Source organism: Daktulosphaira vitifoliae, unplaced genomic scaffold, assembly GCF_025091365.1.
Source record: "Daktulosphaira vitifoliae isolate Bord-2020 unplaced genomic scaffold, ASM2509136v1 Scaffold_2, whole genome shotgun sequence".
In the NCBI taxonomy this organism is placed as follows: Eukaryota; Metazoa; Arthropoda; class Insecta; order Hemiptera; family Phylloxeridae; genus Daktulosphaira; species Daktulosphaira vitifoliae.
The window spans coordinates 12094509-12114428 of NW_026099573.1; the positions used below are offsets into that span (position 1 = coordinate 12094509).

Genomic DNA, 19920 nt, shown 5'->3' on the forward strand with positions numbered 1-19920 from the left:
TTTTTTTTTTTTTTTTTTTTTTAAGTGTTTATTTTGTAACCCGTTAATGTATCCTTTGCATTTCCTTTGTATTTTACTGATATCCTTTTGAAATGACGGTTAATCTAAACTTTCTTATCATGTGTTGTTGTTAATGTTTCATGTTAAACAGAGCCGATCGGCAAAAGCTTATTAGCTGAACCACGGCCCATCAACAGACCTATCCCGTTGCCGGGCCAACCGGTATTGAAGCCCGATATTGGCCCGGCCATCGTCGTCAGGCCAGGCTCTCGACCACCCTTGGCTGGTCCTTATGCGTTTTCTCGCATACCAGCTCCCGTATGGAACAAACCCCGTGTGCACTTAAGACACAGTCTCCAAGATACTTGGCTATTTGCTAATCTATCCACATGGTATGGACATACCTAACGGCTAAGTGCAATATATATATTTTTTTTTTGCTGTTCTTTTAAACGCATAAATTTCATTTTAAAATAAAAGTCAAATGTCGTAAGATTTTTACCTTAAAAGACACATAACATAGTTATGTGCTTAAAAAATGTTACACAAGTTAAATTTAAAATTAAAAGCAATCAATTTTTTCAATTTACTACATATTACAATATAATTATGACTACATCTTAAAAATATTGAATTGATAATTGTCATCTTTTGTTCCTCACATTTGACTTATAGTTTATCATGCACGCTTTACACTTTCTGAAGAGCTATACATTTTCGACTTTAAATTTCAATTTGTTACGCTTTATATATTTGCTTTAATGCATTATTTTTATAAAATAATAGAAAAATAGTTTAAATATCTGTATACAACTTTTTTTATTGAAAAAACTGTTGTTCAAAGTCCGAATTGAATTTCATATGAAATGTATTAGTTTGATGCACCACATAATCTTACTAATCAGTTACAAATTGTGTACGAATAATTATTTTAAACTCGCTTTGGTCAAATTCAAAAATGGTTCACCACACTTCTAAATATCTACGGATATTATCTTATTTAGATAGTTTTAAACCACGAACTACATTAATTGAAATATTTGAACATTTTTAGAGCCTCACAAATGGAAAATTTTTAGCTTATTTCTTTGTATTATTTCATGTTAATAAAAGCAATATAACCATTTTGGGATATTTATTACTATTTAAATTATAAATTATAGGCAAGATGGACGTGCATCTATGAAATCTACAGTACCAGACACTATTACCTCTTGGGTTATACAGGCATTCTCAATCGATTCCCTTTATGGACTCGGTCTTCTTAACGCTCCCAAAAAGGTTTAGTTTTTTATCTTTTTATCTAGTTTTATAAACCATTTAGTTTCATTAATTTTCAAAATAATACATTTTAAATTATAAAATATGTATTAATTTTTGTACAGCTGAGAGTGTTCAGACCGTTTTTTATATCAGTCGATTTACCTTATTCGGTTAGAAGAGGTGAAGTAGTTGCCATACCCGTAGTAGTATTTAATTATCTCAACAAAGATGTAACTGCGGACGTGACTTTAGAAAATATTGGCCAGTTCGAATTTGCAGATTATTCAAATGAAATTAAAGATTCAAGTGAGTTTTTTTAAATGCCACTTTGTAGTTTACAATATTTTATTTATACTGGTGTTAAAAATTAAATGTATAAAATATTGTAGAACTGGAACTCTATCAACGAAAGACATTGTCAATTAAAGCTGGAACTGGAAGTCCTACTTCATTCTTGATCAAAGCTAAAGATTTAGGATCTATAAGTCTTAAGATAACAGCAACTAGTAAATTAGCAGGTGATGCAATTGATAAAAAGCTCTTGGTTAAGGTAAACATTATAATTTAATAACTACTAAATTAATATCAACTTTATAAACTTCTAACAAATTACTATTTCCAAGATAGAATTAAGTAAATTAACGTTTTTAATTTTTAGCCCGAAGGAGAAACTATTTATAAAAACAAAGCTTTCTTCGTTGATCTCAGAAAAGATTCAACTTTTGCAAAAAATATCACACTTGATATTCCCACAAACATAGTACCTGATTCAGAATATATTGAAATTGGCGCTGTTGGTAAGCTTTTAAAAATATACTCGTAGAAATAATAAAGTTAAAAATATTTCATATATATAGGTGATATTTTGGGCCCTAGTACTATGAATCTAGCTTCTTTGATAAAAATGCCCTTTGGTTGTGGAGAACAAAACATGTTAAACTTCGTACCCAATATAGTTATCTTAGATTACTTGAAGGTGAGCACATACTAATTCATACATTATATAATTAGTTCAAGATTATAAAAATTATTCATATTTTTAAACATTTTATTTTATAAAAGTAAACTTTGTGAAAATGACTAACATAAATAAAATAATTAGTATTTTTTAATACTTTTCTGTATATATTAATTTTTCTTTTTATATATAGAACACTCGTCAACTTACTGAGGCAGTAGAAGCAAAATCTTTGAGATACATGGAAACAGGATATCAACAAGAATTAACATATCGTAGAACAGACGGTTCATTCAGTGCTTTTGGAATGAGTGATGCCAATGGAAGCACTTGGTAAAATTTAAAAATATCAATTTACTACATCGAACAAAAATAATAATTGCTAATTTATCTTAAAGGTTGACTGCGTATGTTGTTAAGTCTTTTAGACAAGCAATGCCTTACATACCCATTGAAGAAAAAATTATTATAGACGGTTTGCAATGGTTAGCTAACAACCAAGCAAGCAATGGTAGTTTTCCTGAAGTAGGGAAAGTAAGCCACAGTGCTATGCAAGGGGGATCAGCCAAAGGATTAGCTCTTACAGCTTATACACTCATTGCATTTTTGGAAAACCAAAAGGCAACTCCTTTATTCAGGAACACTATCAATAAAGCTATCGATTACTTAGTGAGAAACTTACCAGGAGTAGAAGATCCCTATGCTTTAGCTATTTGCTCATACGCTCTTCACTTAGCCCAACACCCGGAGAAAAACATAGCATTTAACTTACTTGAATTAAAAGCTAATACACTGGGTGAGTTTTAAAGAAAAGGTTACAATTAAATTTTTGTACAGAAAAAAAATCTCAACAAATTTAAATAACACACAGATGAAAAGAAATGGTGGAAACGTATGGAAAGACCAACAGATAAAAAAAATCCATGGATTGAAGAACCAAACTCCGTCGATGTTGAAATGACCGCCTACGCTCTATTAACTTACTTACAAAGAGGATTAGTTGAAGATGCTCTACCAATTTTACACTGGCTTGTTTCACAGCAAAACGACCAAGGAGGATTTGCTTCTAGTCAAGTACTGAAAAATGATTTACTATTTTATTATACTTTTTATGCTATAGCTAACATTTTTTGGCTTCAATATAGGATACCGTTATTACATTATACGCCCTCTCACAGATGGCTGAAAAGATGTCACCTGGCGCCATGAAATTGACAGCTATATTCAACTATTTAAAGAATGGACAATCTGAGCTCAAAGTCACAAAAGATAACGCTATGACGTTACAACAAATTGAAGTAAGCATTGTTTGTTACTGTGATTTTTAATTTAAATAAAACACCTTCAAAATTTATTAATATATGACTTCTTATTTCTTTATTAACTCATAGCTTCCAAAACGCACACGTATGGTTAACATTACAGCAACCGGCTCTGGTTTTGCCATTGTTAAGGTATCTTATAAATATAATGTTAATGTAACTGGAAAATGGCCATTATTCTCATTAGATCCTCAAGTTGATAAAAACTCTGACGCCAACCATTTACAACTATCAATCTGCTCTGGGTATGTTGTAATAATTTATTAAATTACACAGACCTAATAATACATTTTGTTCTTCAGATATCGAGGAGGTAATGACAGCAATATGGCTGTAATGGAAGTAACTTTACCTTCAGGATACACAGTAGACAATGACGCATTACCCAGTTTGATATTGTCCAATAATGTAAAACGTGTCGAGACTAAAGAAGGCGACACTATGGTCATGCTATATTTTGACAAGGTAAACATGATATTTAATTAATATTTATTAATTACCACTTTTACACAAAATTTTTAATGTGTAATGCTTAAGATTATTTTGTTTTATGAAAAATATATTATTATTATATTTATATATTATAATTTTAATTATAGATGATGGCTCAAGAATATTGTCCAACAATTTCTGCTTTTAGAACTCATAAAGTCGCTAAACAAAAGCCTGTTCCTGTAACTGTATATGACTATTACGATCAATGTGAGTTTTAAACTATTAACATAATTTATATTTCACAATATGTCATTATAGTCAAATGTCTTTTATGCATTCAATAATAATTCTATAATAATTTTTTTAGCGAGACGTGCTCGAGTTTTCTATGAACCACGAGTCGCTACTCCGTGTGATATTTGTGAAGACTCAGATTGCAGTAAAGTTTGCGGTACTGATACAGGTTTTAGATCCAACGATAGTAATGGAAATGGACGTAGTAGCTCAGTGTCCTGCAGTAAATTTACTGTAGTTTTAGCTTTTATTACAATTTTGCTAGCACGACACTTATAATATTCCTCTTTCTTAAATTGTGTTTGTAACTTTATTTATATAGTTTACGTTTAGCGTATTAAAATATTCTTAGATACTACGTATTATAGAATACAAAAATCGTTAGTAAATCTACCAACTAACAATTATAAATCCTATTTTGTTCTTTTATTAAGTATAAAATTGTCATGTCATTCAACACTTTTATTTACTATTCGCATTGACATGCAATGTATATTATAATTCTAAGTTTTATTATAATTGGAATTAAATTTTTATACAGTTAACTTATTGAATTATTTTTAAGGAAACAAAAATATTGAATTATTTAAGTAAAACATTTCTGAATACTATGAATACATAAATTACTTTTATATTTGATTTCTTACTAAACTATAAATTTAATCAAACTTTTGTGAATCGATATAATTTTAAATGTTAAAAGTTATTTTATTTTATCATTTATTTATTAAATTGTTATTTATGATACAAAAATTACAGTAATAGTTCAAAATCTATGATTTTCTATATGCAATCTAGAATTACTTTAGAGTAATTTACAATTACTTTAGCTTAATGCATTGTTTTCCAATTTCTTCTTTGATAATACCTACTTCATATCATGCAATAAAAATATGTAAGATTTTTATTTAACAAAGACTGAAGTACAGAAATATTGTAAATACTATCAAAATTAACATCATAATAATTTAATAACTTTGTAGAAAATATCTAATTAAGTATTATTTTATAAATATTTCTATCAGAATAATATTTTTGTTTGTAAATAATAAATAAAATCAGTACTTATATTTATTTATTTATTTATTTATTCAACGGGATTGACCCTTATTATACAAAAATATAGTCACAGAAAATGAAACTAAAAAAAACAGTATAAAAAAATAATAAACATTAAGAAAAAACAAAAATTTAAACTAAAGTATATAAAATAAATGTTTAATTGAAATAAAAACAGGGGTCTTCATTGACATTTTTCATTGAACGTTTAATTAGCTAATTATAAATATAATTAGAAGACTGATAAGTAGAAGGAAGCGTGATTTCTGGATATTTTTGGGGAATTTTAAAATTAATTAGCGCTAAAAGAGATGAAGAGTCAACTTTATCATCAAGTAAATTTTTTAAGAATTTAGTACCTAGGGCCTTTTGGTTATCAGCAAGTGAGGGAAGATTAAGGTATTCAGCAATAGGTGAGTATTCTTGTTGGGAACACTTGGCTTCTTTGCTTAAGCATTTATACTCCATCCAATCTTCTCTCCTTTTGTTCTTTTGCCATACTTTGAATTACTTTTTCTTACTTTCTTTTTTTGAACGTCCTCATCCCACCACCATTTTTTCTTGTTTCCTGGCATTCTACTCCTACTCTCACCAACAATCTCCTTTGCAGTATTCTTTACACAACTAGCAAATCTATTCCACACATCATTTATGTCTCCCTCGACATTTCACACAGTCTTCTCTTTTACCATCTTTACAAAATCTTTATCATTTTCCACTTACAATTTTCACCACCAGATCTTCGATTTTTTTCCTGTGTTCTTACTGTTTTTGTATATTCTCTTCCCGATATACCACAACTTCATTGCCATCAGTCTATGTTGTTTAGTTACACTCTTGCCTGGTATAACTTTACAATATTTTACTCGCTTTACGCTCTCTCTTCCACATAAAATAATCAATCTGTGATCTATTACTCCCACTTTTATAAGTTATATAATATTCTTCTTTTTTTCTAAAATAAGTATTAATCACAGCAAGATCATACGATACTGATAAAACCAGGATTCTTTCTCTAGTGTCATTCTTCCCACTAAAACTATACCCTCCGTGTACTCTTTCATATCCTCTCCTCTTATTACCTAAATATTCATTCATATCTCCACCTATCAATACATCTCCATTGCCAGGTACTCCTTTTGTCACTTCATCCATCTCTCTTCAGAACACTTCCTTATCTATTTCATCACATACTACTTGTGATGTATAAGCACTTATTACATTTATCACTTTTTCCTTGAATACCGATTTTACGACTACAATTCTGTCACTTTTCCTAGCAACTTCTACTTCATTACTTTTCATCTTCTCAACCATTATTATCCCTACACCATTCTTTGTACTACACTTACCTAAGTATATTATTTTGTAACCCTCACCTATTTCCCTTGATTTCTCTGCCTTCCGCTTAGTTTCCTCCACACAAATGTTAATTTTTCTCCTCTTCAATACTTCTACTGATTCTTTACTACAAAAAATAATTATACTTACATATTAAAAAATTTAAATGTTTAATAATAGTGATAATTAAAATACATTTCTTTACTATAAAATAGAACCGGAGAACCATGGATTTTGTACCTTATCCTGGGGGCAAAATATTATAAATAACAGTTATAATATAATATAACAATTATTAATATGACTATTGTGTTCCCATTGACATGCTAACATTCATTCGAAAATTTAGACCTCAAATGCTAGTACCTACCTTTAATGATTTTTTGGATCCATCTGTATATATTACAAATCCTCCTTTCTCAGTCAGGTGTTTATTATTCCATTCTAAGCGTAGTGATTTCGACCTTGTATGAAATAGTATTCTTAAGAATCGGTTTGATATAGTCCAATGAAATATTTCAAAATACCCTGGTCTAACTCTCTTAATATTTTACCGTGTTCTGCTGTGTCGCTTTCTGCAGTCAAAATACCAAAGTTGTGGACTCTTAATGCTGTGGCTTTGGCGTCAGCTTTAATCTTTAGATGCAGAGGAAGTAATCCGATTAGTGCCTCTAATGAAATTATTGGTGTTGTTCTTAATGCTCCAGTGATGGCTATAGAAGCCATTCTTTGTATGCGACTAAGTTCTTTCTTGGCTGTAACGAGTGCTGTTCTGATCCACCAGACCAGGGCACCATACAAGACCTTAGGTTTAGTTACTGAAGTGTACATCCAATAAATTACTTTTGGTTTAAGACCCCAAGTCTTTCTCAAGGCTCTGCTGAGAGATTCCACAATGTAGTCATTGTTTATTTTTGTCTCTTGACTCAACATGTGATTTCCATTTTAGCTTACTATCTAAGATAATACCTAAGTATTTTACTTCTGATGTCAAACTAATTTCTTGTCCATTTAGAATAAGCATGCCACAACTATCTAGTTCTGTTCTCCTCCTAGTGAATATAACTAACTTTGCTTTATTTGGATTAACAGATAGATCATACTTACTACAACATATATCTATAGTGTTTAGTCTTTTTTTAGTGTTGTGCTAAGTCTATGATAGTGTACCCAAATATACCCATCACTATTATAGCCAAGTCATCCGTATAGGCTTGTGTAAAACAGTATTTGTTTAAAATTTTATAAATGAATTATAAGTTCCCAGGAAATTTTAAAAGTAAATCTTAAAAGCTAAATTAATAGATAATAATTTTTTTTATATATTATCATGGTTGATTAAAATAAATTTAATTTTATTCAATGTGTTTGGTAGAGAGCATCTTTAATAAAAACCTAGTGAACTAGTTGTCACAGGCACCGTTGAGTACATAATTTCGTGTGACAGCCGATCTCTAGCGATTTGGTTACCTATACTCTTGCTTACCCACCATGACAAATATACTGCCTACGCGTTAATTGTGCGCCATTGAAAGTCCACCATAGTTCCTCGACGAATATATGTTTTAATTTTTTATTTTATTCATTACTTAGTTCTGTGATTAAATATGATAGACGCATGTTTTAATTTATACCAATTTAAACAAATTTCCTAAACCATTTTGATCATTCAATCTATCCATACAATAGAATACATATAAAATAAATCTTAAAGGAAACACTTTTTAAATATTGTAAAACCCAACCGAATTAAAACTTTTCTATTTAAAATCGAATTAACAAGAGTATAAATGTTTAAATGAAGATAATTATTTGAAAAATTACAAATACAAGTACACGTAAATATAAAAATACCAATACAATAGGCACACCACATAGTAGGGAAGCGGCATAGTTACAGAGACTAGATATAGATAATAGATTTATAAATGTATTATTAGGAACAAAGTTTTAAAAAAAGTTATGAAATGCAAATAAAATATTATTTGAAAGTAAAATTTTATGGGAACATAATTTTGAGATATTTTTTAAATTTCTGAAATTGATAGTTTTTTCTAATTTTTATCACTTGCAAGTCAAATATATTAAAATTTTATTATTTTGACACATAAATAAACAAAATTTTCATGGAGAAACAAAAGAAAAATCACATTATGGTAAAACCAATATTTTTTTTAGCTCAATACAAAGCTGAAAAGAACTAATATTATTTTAATTTTGCCATTAAATAAGTGATTAAATAAAATAATCACCTTGTATAGAAGTTGTTTAAAAGCAAGGCGTTAGATCAATTATTACAAGCGATGAAAATAATAATTCTTAAAAATTGTAAACCATATTTGAAATATACAAAAATGTTTAGAACATTTTTCCAAGGCTTTGAATCCAAATTGGCTCGACATCCGATTAATCTAGTAATAATTCTATAAATACCAAAACCCGTAATCTTAATATATCATTAACAATTTAAAAGTTCAAAACGAGAAAAAAAATGTATTCTCATTTTATATTATAAACCCATTTATTTACGTTTACGCTAATTCATCAAGTGTATACAATGTATGTAATTTAAAAAAATTATAATCAATTGTAATATAGAATGATTCAAAAGTCTAAAACCAAATTTAAATTACTATTAAATAGCCTAGGATATTTATCCAAAATCTCATAACAACTTTGTTAAATTTATTTACATTACCAATTAATGACTGATGATCGATTACAACTAGTATATGACCATAATACGTTCATGCAATAGAAAGCCTTTTGCGTAATACTGTTTAGTCGGTTACAATTATTTAATGTGATTTTTAAAAGTTTTGAACTAATTTATTTAAGATATTTAGGCAGATCCATTAATAGAGCTAAAAATTCATAAAAACTTATGAGTTCATATAACTGACTCAAACGAAGTATGCAAAAACCTTTCAATTGTGAGGTAATAATACCATTATAAACTGATTATAATAAATAAATTATTATTGCCAATCAATAGCACATTCACGAACAATCAAAATAAATTTGACAATACAGGGTCCGTTTAATAAGTAAGTATCGGGACTAGTTACAATAATCAAAATTTATTGCAAGTATCATTACTATTATTTAATAATATCAAATACATTCCTCCTACATCGATACACTTAGTTCGGCGCGTCTGCAAATTGTCGAAAGCCCGCTGGAAGTCGGTTTCCTTTGTCGCCGCCGCTTGAACAATCTCGATGGAGTCAAACCGATGTCCTTTGAACTCCCTAATCATTCTCGGAAATAAGAAAAAGTCAGTTGGAGCCAGGTCTTGGTTGTATGGGGAAGAGGGTGAGGTAACGTTGCCACGCCGATTTTCGCCTGCAGCTGCCGCACAACAATCGCACCATGGCACAGCGCACACTTTTCTCATCGCAAGATCCCCTGTTACAATGGAGTGGACGATTCCGACTGAAAGACCGGTATCGTCACTGATAATAACGATGGTTAAACACCTGTCAGAGTATAACTATTTTCACTTAAGCCACCTGAATATCGGTTCGAGCGGTTGTCGGATGTCTGACGTGGTGTTCGTCTTCGACGAGCTCCCGGCCTTCCTGAAACATTTTGTGTCATTCAAAAATTGTTGTGCGTGTGGGAAATATGCTTTATTACAACAGTAAATTTACAGTATAACAAATAATAATTTAAACTGATTAACTATAAACAATGAACAACGAACAAAATGAACAATTTATGAAAATGATAACTGATGACTGATCACTGGACACTGTGGTTTGATGATTGATAACTAGGAGCAACGGTCCCACTTCTTATATAGGCGGTAGAATGTTCCAGAACAATCGACCGCCGAAGAATCTTCTAGAGGCGGCGGCGGTCGAACGTTCTAGAACATTCGGCCGCCACATCACCCCCCTTCCAGTAATGAAATTACGATTCAATGAGTAAACTGTTTCTATCCCGCTTGATAAAACTGTGTGAAGCGCACTCTTCTTCCTGAACGTGTTGTACGGTTGTTGTCGGAGTGACTGTCCTCTGGAAATGAGTCGTCGGCTGGTTGCTGGTTTTCTGGTTGCTGGTCTTGTGGTCGATCTTCGTGCCCTTGTAGGTCATCGGGGCTGTCCCTGGTCACGTATGCTGGTTTCAGTCGATCAAACGATACAGCTACTTCTCGGTTACGTATTTTGATGACGTAATAGCGAGGGTGCCGTGATATGACTGGGAATGGACCTTCGTAGGGGTTCTCCAGCGGACCTTTAGGTGCATTGCGGTAGGCCAGAACGTGGGATGATGAGGCCAAATCTTTAAAAATGAAAGTTGGCTTATCTCCATGCCATGAAGTTGGTTGAGGCTTCAGCTCGTTGAAGTGTCGGCGAAGGCGGTTGACGTAGACAGCTGGGTCGGAGTCTCCTGTCGTTTGTTTCGGGTTCACGAACTCTCCTGGCAGACGTATGGATTCTCCGAAAACCAGCTCTGCTGAGGTTGCCTGAAGGTCTTCTTTCCATGCAGCTCGGATGCCCATTAGGACGATGGGTACACGTTCGACCCAGTCTACGCTTTCGTGGCAGCGTAGGGCTGATTTGAGTTGCCGATGGAAGCGTTCGATGATGCCATTGGATTGAGGGTGTCGAGCGGTCGTTCTTATGTGTTTTGAACCGATAAGCTTAAGGAGCGCATTATAAAGCTCACCATCAAACTGTCGGCCTTGGTCGGTTGTTAACCGTTCTGGGACACCAAATCGTGAAATCCACTCCCTGAAGATGACCTTCGAAACGGTGTCTGCCGTGATGTCTTCTAAAGGGTAGGCTTCTGGCCATCTGGAGAAACGATCGATGCAGGTCATTAGGTAGCGGTAGCCTTGGTTGAAGGGAAGTGGACCGACGATATCGACGTTGATGTGTTCAAAGCGGGAACTTGCGAGTTGGAATTCGCCAAGTGGTGCGTGGACATGCCTGTGCACTTTGCTTCGTTGGCAAGGGATACATTCTCGGGTCCAAGTTCTAACGTCCTTATTGATTGAAGGCCAGACGAATCTTTCAGCGATGAGTTTGACTGTTGCACGTGACCCAGGATGTGATAATCCGTGCAGGGATTTAAATACCTGCTTGCGGAAGGAGTGAGTGACAAACGGGCGTGCTTTATCTGTGGACAAATCGCAGAAAAGCATTTTTGATGTTCCAGGGATACATATTTGTTTCAACTTCAAGGGTGAGTTGGATTTCAGGAGACGATGGAGTTCTTCGTCGTTTTGCTGGGCCTGAGCAAGATCGTCGAAGTTGATACCCTCTGAAACAGCGTCTATCCGGGACATTGCATCAGCGACGACGTTGTCTTTTCCAGAAATATGGCGGATGTCTGTGGTGAACTGGCCAATGAAATCCAAGTAACGGAATTGACGTGGTGAACATTTTTCAGGTTTCTGGCGGAAGGCAAAAGTCAAAGGTTTCTGGTCTGTGAAAACCGTGAAACTTCGACCTTCGAGATGATGCCGAAATTGACGAATCGACTGGTAGATGGCGAGAAGTTCTCTGTCAAAAGCGCTGTACTTGGTTTGGGCTGGTTGTAACTTGCGTGAGAAGAATGCTAGTGGTTGCCATCCTTGGTCGGTGAGTTGTTGTAGAACTGCGCCAATTGTGAGATCCGATGCGTCGGTGAAGAGTCCCAAGGGTAGTTTTGGATCCGGATGCGACAGGAGAGTCGCGGTAGCCAGAGCTTTCTTGCAGTTTTCGAAGGCTTGGATGCCGTCAGGAGTCCATGGAATCGGTTTCTGTCCTTTGGCGTCTTTCCCTTGCAAGTAGGTGTGCAGAGGTGCTTGGAGATCGGCAGCATTGGAAAGAAATCGCCTGTAGAAATTAATCATGCCTAGGAACCTACGTAGGGACTTGACGGTTTGTGGCTGCTTGTAGTTGCTGATGTCCTGGACTTTCGATACTGGCGGTTTGACACCCGTGGAGTTGACGGTGTAACCTAGAAACTCGATCTCGTCTACCCCGAAAACGCTTTTAGTGACGTTTATCACGAGGCCGTATTTTTCGAGTCGCTCGAAGACTAGGCGGAGATGTTCTTCGTGTTCTTCTTCCGTCTCGGAGGCTATCATGATGTCGTCTATGTAGACGTATACGAAGTCAAGATCCCTCAGAACTTCGTCGAGAAAACGCTGGAAGGTTTGGGCTGCGTTTCGAAGTCCAAAACTCATCAGTGGAAATTCGAAAAGGCCGAATGGTGTTGTAATGGCAGTTTTCTTGATGTCGTCGGCTGCCACAGGGATCTGATGGTAGGCGCGTACCAGATCAATTTTCGAAAAGATCTTCTTCCGCGCGAGCCGTTGGGAGAAATCTTCGATGTGCGGAATTGGATACCGGTCTGGAATGGTCCGTGCGTTCAAAGACCTGTAGTCGCCACAGGGTCGCCATTCGTCGTCCCTTTTGTGCGCTAGGTGAAGCGCCGAGGACCAGCTGCTGTCGGAAGGTCGAGCAACACCCATCTTCACCATGGTCTCGAACTCCTTCTTGGCGATGGCGTACTTATTTGGTGCAAGTCGCCTGGGTTTGCATGAAACAGGCTGCCCTGGAGTGGTGCGAATGTGATGGACCGTGTTGTGCTTCACCTCGGTTGGCAGGCCGCTAGGTCGCGTCAGACCAGGGTATTTTTTTAGTAACTGGTGGTAACGCGACTCGCCGTTGAGCACCTTGATTTGTGGCACCTCACATTCAGCCGCAGGCGTGCCTGGTGAGGAAATCGTGGTGTTTGGGTCGACAAGGCGCCGGTGTCGCAGGTCAACAAGGAGTCCATAATGTTGTAGAAAGTCCGCCCCGAGTATAGGTTTCGACACATCTGCGATGATGAAGCGCCAGGGAAATTCTCGCCGTAGACCGAGGTTCAAGGTTAGGTTGATTCCTCCGTAGGTGGCGATGTCTGAGCCGTTTGCAGCGCTGAGTGTGTATGAAGATCGAAGGGTGCGAGTTGCAGTGCGTGAGCGAGGAAAAACACATACGTCAGCACCTGTGTCGATCAAGAATCGGAGTTGGGAGTTGGTGTCGGTTATGAAGAGGCGGCTTGTTTTCGGGCTCTTGTCATCTGTTGCCGCGTTTAATGACTGCCCTTCTCGTTTCCCTGGTTGAATTGGCAAGGTTGGCTGCATTTCTTCGCTTCCCTTCCATATGTGTGATGGTACCAGCAGTATTCCTTCTCGGATTGACGTGAAGAGTGGGAACGGGATGACGAGCGTGAGCGTGACTGGCCGCGATGAAAGGATCGGTTCCGACCTCTGCGAGGAGTGTTGCGTTGGGCGAGTGCTGATATTTCTTCCCGCAGAGTGAACGTCAGCTGGGCCATTTTAACGTTGAGCAACGCGTCGATTTGTGCGTTAATGCTGGCTAAGCTGACGGCCTCAGCGATTTGCGGATGAGGGAGAGTCGCGTCAGCTATCACATCGGCCAGCTCCGACAATTTTTCTAGCTCGGCGTCCCTCTGAGCAGCCAGGGCCACCTGCATCGCTTGTGGAAGTCGGCTGATCCAGATGGTCTTCAGCATCGAGTCCGGAACAGATGTACCTGCAAGGTCACTTAAATACCTTAAAAATTGTGAGGGCTTGCGATCGCCCAGAGTTTCCTTCTCCAACAGCTGTAGTGTTTTCCGTTCCTGAGAGGTGCTCAGCCGTTTGATCAGCTCTTTTTTCAGATGTGTGTAAGGCTCGGCTGCTGGCGGGTTGAGAATGATGTCGCGGACCTCGGTTTGGTATTTTTGGTCGAGTGCACCGATGATGTAGCCGAATTTGGTATCCTCTTGGACGATCTTGGATACCCCGAAGCTTCGCTCCACGACGGCAAACCACAATGTAGGGTCCTCTGGGTTGAATGGCGGGATGCGGACACCTATTGCGTTCACGTTGGCGTTGGCGACGGCGTTGGTGTTGACGTTTTCCATTTTGATAGTGGCTTCAGAATCCGGGTGTTGAGCGTTTCTTCAGATCACGTCGAGGTCACCAATTGTGGGAAATATGCTTTATTACAACAGTAAATTTACAGTATAACAAATAATAATTTAAACTGATTAACTATAAACAATGAACAACGAACAAAATGAACAATTTATGAAAATGATAACTGATGACTGATCACTGGACACTGTGGTTTGATGATTGATAACTAGGAGCAACGGTCCCACTTCTTATATAGGCGGTAGAATGTTCCAGAACAATCGACCGCCGAAGAATCTTCTAGAGGCGGCGGCGGTCGAACGTTCTAGAACATTCGGCCGCCACATGCGGTTTAAGATATCATCCGCATAAGCCTGTTTAATGTGTTCAAAGGTTTACGGCGCGAATTGCCGAGTTTGAGGCAAAATTTCACAGCGTAGCGTTGCTCGACTGTGCGATCTTTGCTGGCGTAACGACACCACAAAAATCAGACGTCACAAATATCCATCTCCTGTCTCAACGCTTGCCCACAGGTGACTGAACTAAAGTGCTATTGAGTGATGGTGGACTTCCCTACCATGGCTCCGTTGAAGCTATAGCGAACTAGTCCCGATACTTATTGAACGGACCCTGTATTATGATTTCAGTAAGCACTAACCAAAATTAAGCGACTGACAAGTAATAGTAACTTATAATTGGATGAAAACTTTCGAATTTCTCTAAATATTAATAAAGTGATAAATAAGAGGCCATAGGGCTCCATACCATAGAATCTATAATCATTAACATAATTAACACCATAATATTTGTTATAAGTTGAGAAATAAATTACAAAAAATAAAAGAAGTATATACAAAAAAATTATATTAAATCTTTGAAGCCTAGATTTTCATAATCAGTTTTGATAATTTGTTTACAAAATATATTCATATGTAAGCAAATAAGTTTATAAACTGGACCATCATATTTCAATGAAGTTTTTAAATTAAAGAATGAACTTTTTGTTAAATTATTTTTATAATGCTCTAAAAGTTTGCAACGAGATTTGAAGCGACCACCACCCACTTCACTCTTTAAACTATTTCTTAATTTCTGGGTAGTCTCGGATAATTGGTAAAAATACATATTTGCTTCTTCTTCATTCAAGGTTTTAGTATTTTTATAGGGACCAATATTTAGAGCTCTTAAGTCATAAAATAATTCTGTTATAATAACTGCTGTTATATGAAGGCAATTATGGGTATATTTAGAATACTCCCAAATATATGATTTTTTTAGTATTGTCAAAGCAGATAATAAAGATTTTAGCATATTAACAGACAACGATACCGAATTGCGCAGTTCATTTATGCATTTTACATACTGTTTATTAAATATATTATTAGTACTTATAAATTGTTCATCTCTACATGACTTGATTATGTTGATTATCAAACGTTCATATTTTTTAAGTATTTCGGCATATCTACACCTTAGTAATTGTTCAAAATATTTTTCATTTTTCTTTAAGTTTGCATAATTCACTTCAGTTTTGAGTAATATACTCGCATCTAATTTTTCATTATTTTCTAAAACAATATTAACATTCATAAAAGGCTTCGTAAAATAACGTTTTGAAAATAATTTGTTTAGTGTAGTAATCTTCTGTTCAGTATTAATAACTATCAATGGTGGTACAAGTCTATAAGCATAAAATTATTTCATTATTTTTATTTTGAATGCACATTTATATTACTCCAAAATAATGAAAAATATTCTGATCGATTTAAAAGCAAAAACTTTTGTCTTCTTCTTATTCGAAAATAAAAAACCATGGATAGAAAAATAATATATTTAAAATGCAATATTCATTTTAATATTACATTTTATATATGTTATTTTTCAATATAGAGATTTCAGGTGTGTAAGATTTTACGAAAAAGTTATTACTATATAACTAATAAGTAAGGAATAATTTTAATTTTAAAGTTTTTATGAAGTCATCAGTTGATAGAAATATAAAATTTAATACTATAAGAATGTATGAAATTTGTATTAATATTTAAATTTTGTTCGCCGAGTGTATAAACCAGTTTACTTCATCATTTAATAAGCCTTAACATATTTGTTTAATTTTAGAGAAAATACATGCATTTATAAAATTTTTATGATTGAAATATTAATATCAAATAAAAAATGTTTAAAGGATGTAAAAATGAGTAGTAAACAACATAAAAGTAATGCTTATCAATCATGAGCATCTTAAAAAACGGTAGCACAGTGGGGTCGAGGCACAGTGTGGACGAGGCATAGATGGGACAAGTATAGATGATATCTGACAGTGATTAAAATCACTATCATAAGAAACGCTTCGATGCAAATCTGTAGATAGTGTTTCATTTAGAGAAATTGGTGGATTATTCCAAAAGCTACATTAACTCTTATTTCTTTAATTATATCCTGATTAGTAGTTCTTTGATTTTAAAATATAACATATGAATAAATACTAATTATGCTTTTTAAATTTAGTATGAAATTGTGAGGCCAGCTATGATGTGTGGTTCATAGTGTTAGGCGGTTGATAAGAAAGTAGAGCAGAGAATGGGTGTAGCAGAAATGAGAATGCTTAGATAGATGAGTGACTAGAGAAGATAGGATAAGAAATGAGCATATAAGAGGAAGTATAGGAGTAGCATCAATCGTGGATAAGATGAGAGAAAATAGACTTAGATGGTTTAGTCATGTTATGAGGAGAGAACAATCAGAAGCCGTAAGAACAGTTGTAGAAATGAATGTTGAAGGAAGAAGAGGTAGAGGAAGACCAAAAAAGATATGGAGGAATGCTATTGAATGCGATTTGAGGACAGCTGATGTGAGCGTAGAAGATGTGGGAGATCGTGTCAAGTAGAAGCTTAGGATAAGGGTGGCCGACCCCAAGTAGTTGGGATTAAGGCAAAGACAAAGAAAAAGAAAAAGATTACCAGAATTCCGGTGGCAATTGACATAATATGATTATTGTTTGGGAATGTACAATTTAGCGTTTAGTTGGGTTTAAACAATATAGCGTCAAATCAATTACCTACTCTATCGCTTGTATCTTAATATACACTACACTTTAATGATACAATAAATAAATAAACTCACACATACACACATATGCATTTATAACATTGTGTCTAATGTAAGTATAACATGATAAAAAGTAACCGTAAAATGAAAAAAATGGAATATAAATTTTATTACTCATATTAAATGTAATGTAACTCGAAAAATATTTGTTTAAATGAAAAAATATAAGATAATTTTTTTGTTTATAATTGTCTTTTAAACAACTTTTGTACGAAACTTTTTTTTGTAAGTTAAATATTTTTTGAGAAAATACAAAATGCTCATATTTTTTAACTTTTGCGAGGCTGTAAAAAAAAAAGCTCAATTCCAATCAATGAGGACTATTAGTATGTCATTATACATATTTTAATTCAACTTTTAAAAAAACAAAATTTTTTCCGCAATTTTTCCTTTGTTGACTGGCCTAGATGTCAATTTTAAACTTGTAATTGAGCTAAAAGTTATGGTAATATATTCAATTTATTTTACTATAAACTTTCATAAATCTTTATCAAAAATTTTTCATCAACTTTAAAGAACCAAAAAAATAGGTTAAAATTGAAAATTTGGACTGATTATTTTTAACATATTAAAAATCAAATCAGTAATAATTTGAAAACAAATTTTTTTTTCTTTTAATTATTATTTTATATATATAATTAGTAATAATATAAAAAATTAGAAGTGATAGAAATAGTCTACTTGCAGATTTGAAAACAACGCGAAAAGTTGATTTAGAAAAGTATATTTTTGCTTCTGATGAAAGTTCCTTGTAGTCCAGTGCATTTTTTTATAGTAACAAACAGTTTTTATTGAAAATTATTGTATCAAGCCCTTTAAATTTTTATACACGTAAAAGTAAAGCAAAATATAACTTCTTTATTATTTTTATAATTTCTCCGTTTAAATTACAATATTAAATATCAATTTCATACTAAATTTAATAATTATAATTAGTATTTATTCATATATTATATTTTAAAATCAAAGAACTACTAATCAGGATATAATTAAAGAAATAAGAGTTGATGTTGCTTTTGGAATAATCCACCAATTTCCTACTTAAAAAAAAAAAAAATTGGTTGGATTTTTTTTTGTTATTCGCCAAAATTACTCCTTCGTTGACTAGAATAAATCATTAAATAGAAAATTTGATGAGAATTAAAACAATGTTATTTTTAAGATTAATATGCAGTCAGGAAATTTTATAATTACTATCTACAGTATATTTATAAGAAAAACTCATTACTTTTTGCATTTTTATCGTATTAGAACACATAGATAGAAATCATAGTAGTCATTTCTAAGTAATTTTTGGTATTTAAAAAGATTCTACTATTGAAATATCCAGAACTGAATTAATTTTAATGATTTACTTTAACTAAAAAAAAAAAATTATTATTTTGAATCTCTCTAGTGGGCAGGTAAAGGGTTAGATTTATGAAAAAAAACCAAATGATAGATAAAGACATGCATCTATATAAAAAAAAAATTATACTGATTTGGTCATTTTTGATAAAGTTTAATAGTTAACAAAGTTATAAGTTTTATACATTGTACCACAAGGAACTTTCATCAGAAACAAAAATATAATATTCTAAATCAACATTTCGCAATGTGTTTCAAATGTGCAATTAGACTATTTCTATCACTTTTAAGTTTTAATATTATTAAAAAATAGTATTTACATATAAAAAAAAATAATTAAGAACAAAAAAAATTGTTTTAAATTAATACTGATTTTGGTTATTAATATGTTAAAAATAAGGAAAATGACATATTTAACCTATTTTTTTAATCTTTTAAAGTTGATTGTTGTAAATGTTTATAATAAAAAAAAATTATTTATTTTACCATAACTTTTAGCTCAATTGGCAAGTTTGATGTCAATACATCATTAAATAGAAAATTTTATGACAATTAAAAAAATTGTATCGTTTAGATTAATATGCAGTTAGGAAGTTTTATAGTTACTATTTATTGTAAATTGATCAGAAAAGCTCAATATTTTTTTGCATTTCTATGGTAATAGATAACTTAAATAAAAGTAATAGTAATAATTTCCTAGTAACTTTTTCTTTTAGCTTCGATGCGAAGCGGAGAAGGTATTAATTTTACTATGATGTGTTTTTTTTTTTTTTTATGTCTGTTGCCACTTTTTCTCAGCTCTCACAGGACCAATTTGTTTCAAAAATACGTCAAAAGATCACAAATCGTATCTAGTTGAAGACATTACCCTTAAAAATTGAAAAAAATTC

At 33.4% G+C, this 19920-nt stretch overlaps 1 protein-coding gene and 1 long non-coding RNA gene across 5 annotated transcripts in view; both read left to right on the forward strand.

Annotated features, from left to right (window-relative positions):
- LOC126898915 (CD109 antigen-like) overlaps nt 1–4847 on the forward strand; it is a 61567-nt gene extending 56720 nt beyond the window's left edge. For 2 of the 3 annotated variants that reach the window (XM_050673298.1, XM_050673297.1), the window contains 14 exons: nt 152–392; nt 1164–1281; nt 1386–1569; nt 1653–1813; nt 1922–2060; nt 2121–2239; nt 2415–2554; nt 2620–3017; nt 3093–3295; nt 3367–3519; nt 3613–3788; nt 3846–4008; nt 4143–4245; nt 4346–4847. In XM_050673298.1, coding sequence (XP_050529255.1) covers nt 152–392; nt 1164–1281; nt 1386–1569; nt 1653–1813; nt 1922–2060; nt 2121–2239; nt 2415–2554; nt 2620–3017; nt 3093–3295; nt 3367–3519; nt 3613–3788; nt 3846–4008; nt 4143–4245; nt 4346–4551 — 2504 coding nt within the window. In that variant the 3' untranslated portion in view covers nt 4552–4847. The remainder of the gene's footprint in view (nt 1–151; nt 393–1163; nt 1282–1385; nt 1570–1652; nt 1814–1921; nt 2061–2120; nt 2240–2414; nt 2555–2619; nt 3018–3092; nt 3296–3366; nt 3520–3612; nt 3789–3845; nt 4009–4142; nt 4246–4345) is intronic. The other variant, XM_050673300.1, reaches the window with a different exon arrangement.
- The window catches only part of LOC126898962 (uncharacterized), a 180102-nt gene that overhangs the window by 140205 nt on the left and 19977 nt on the right, over nt 1–19920 (forward strand). The window lies entirely within an intron of this gene.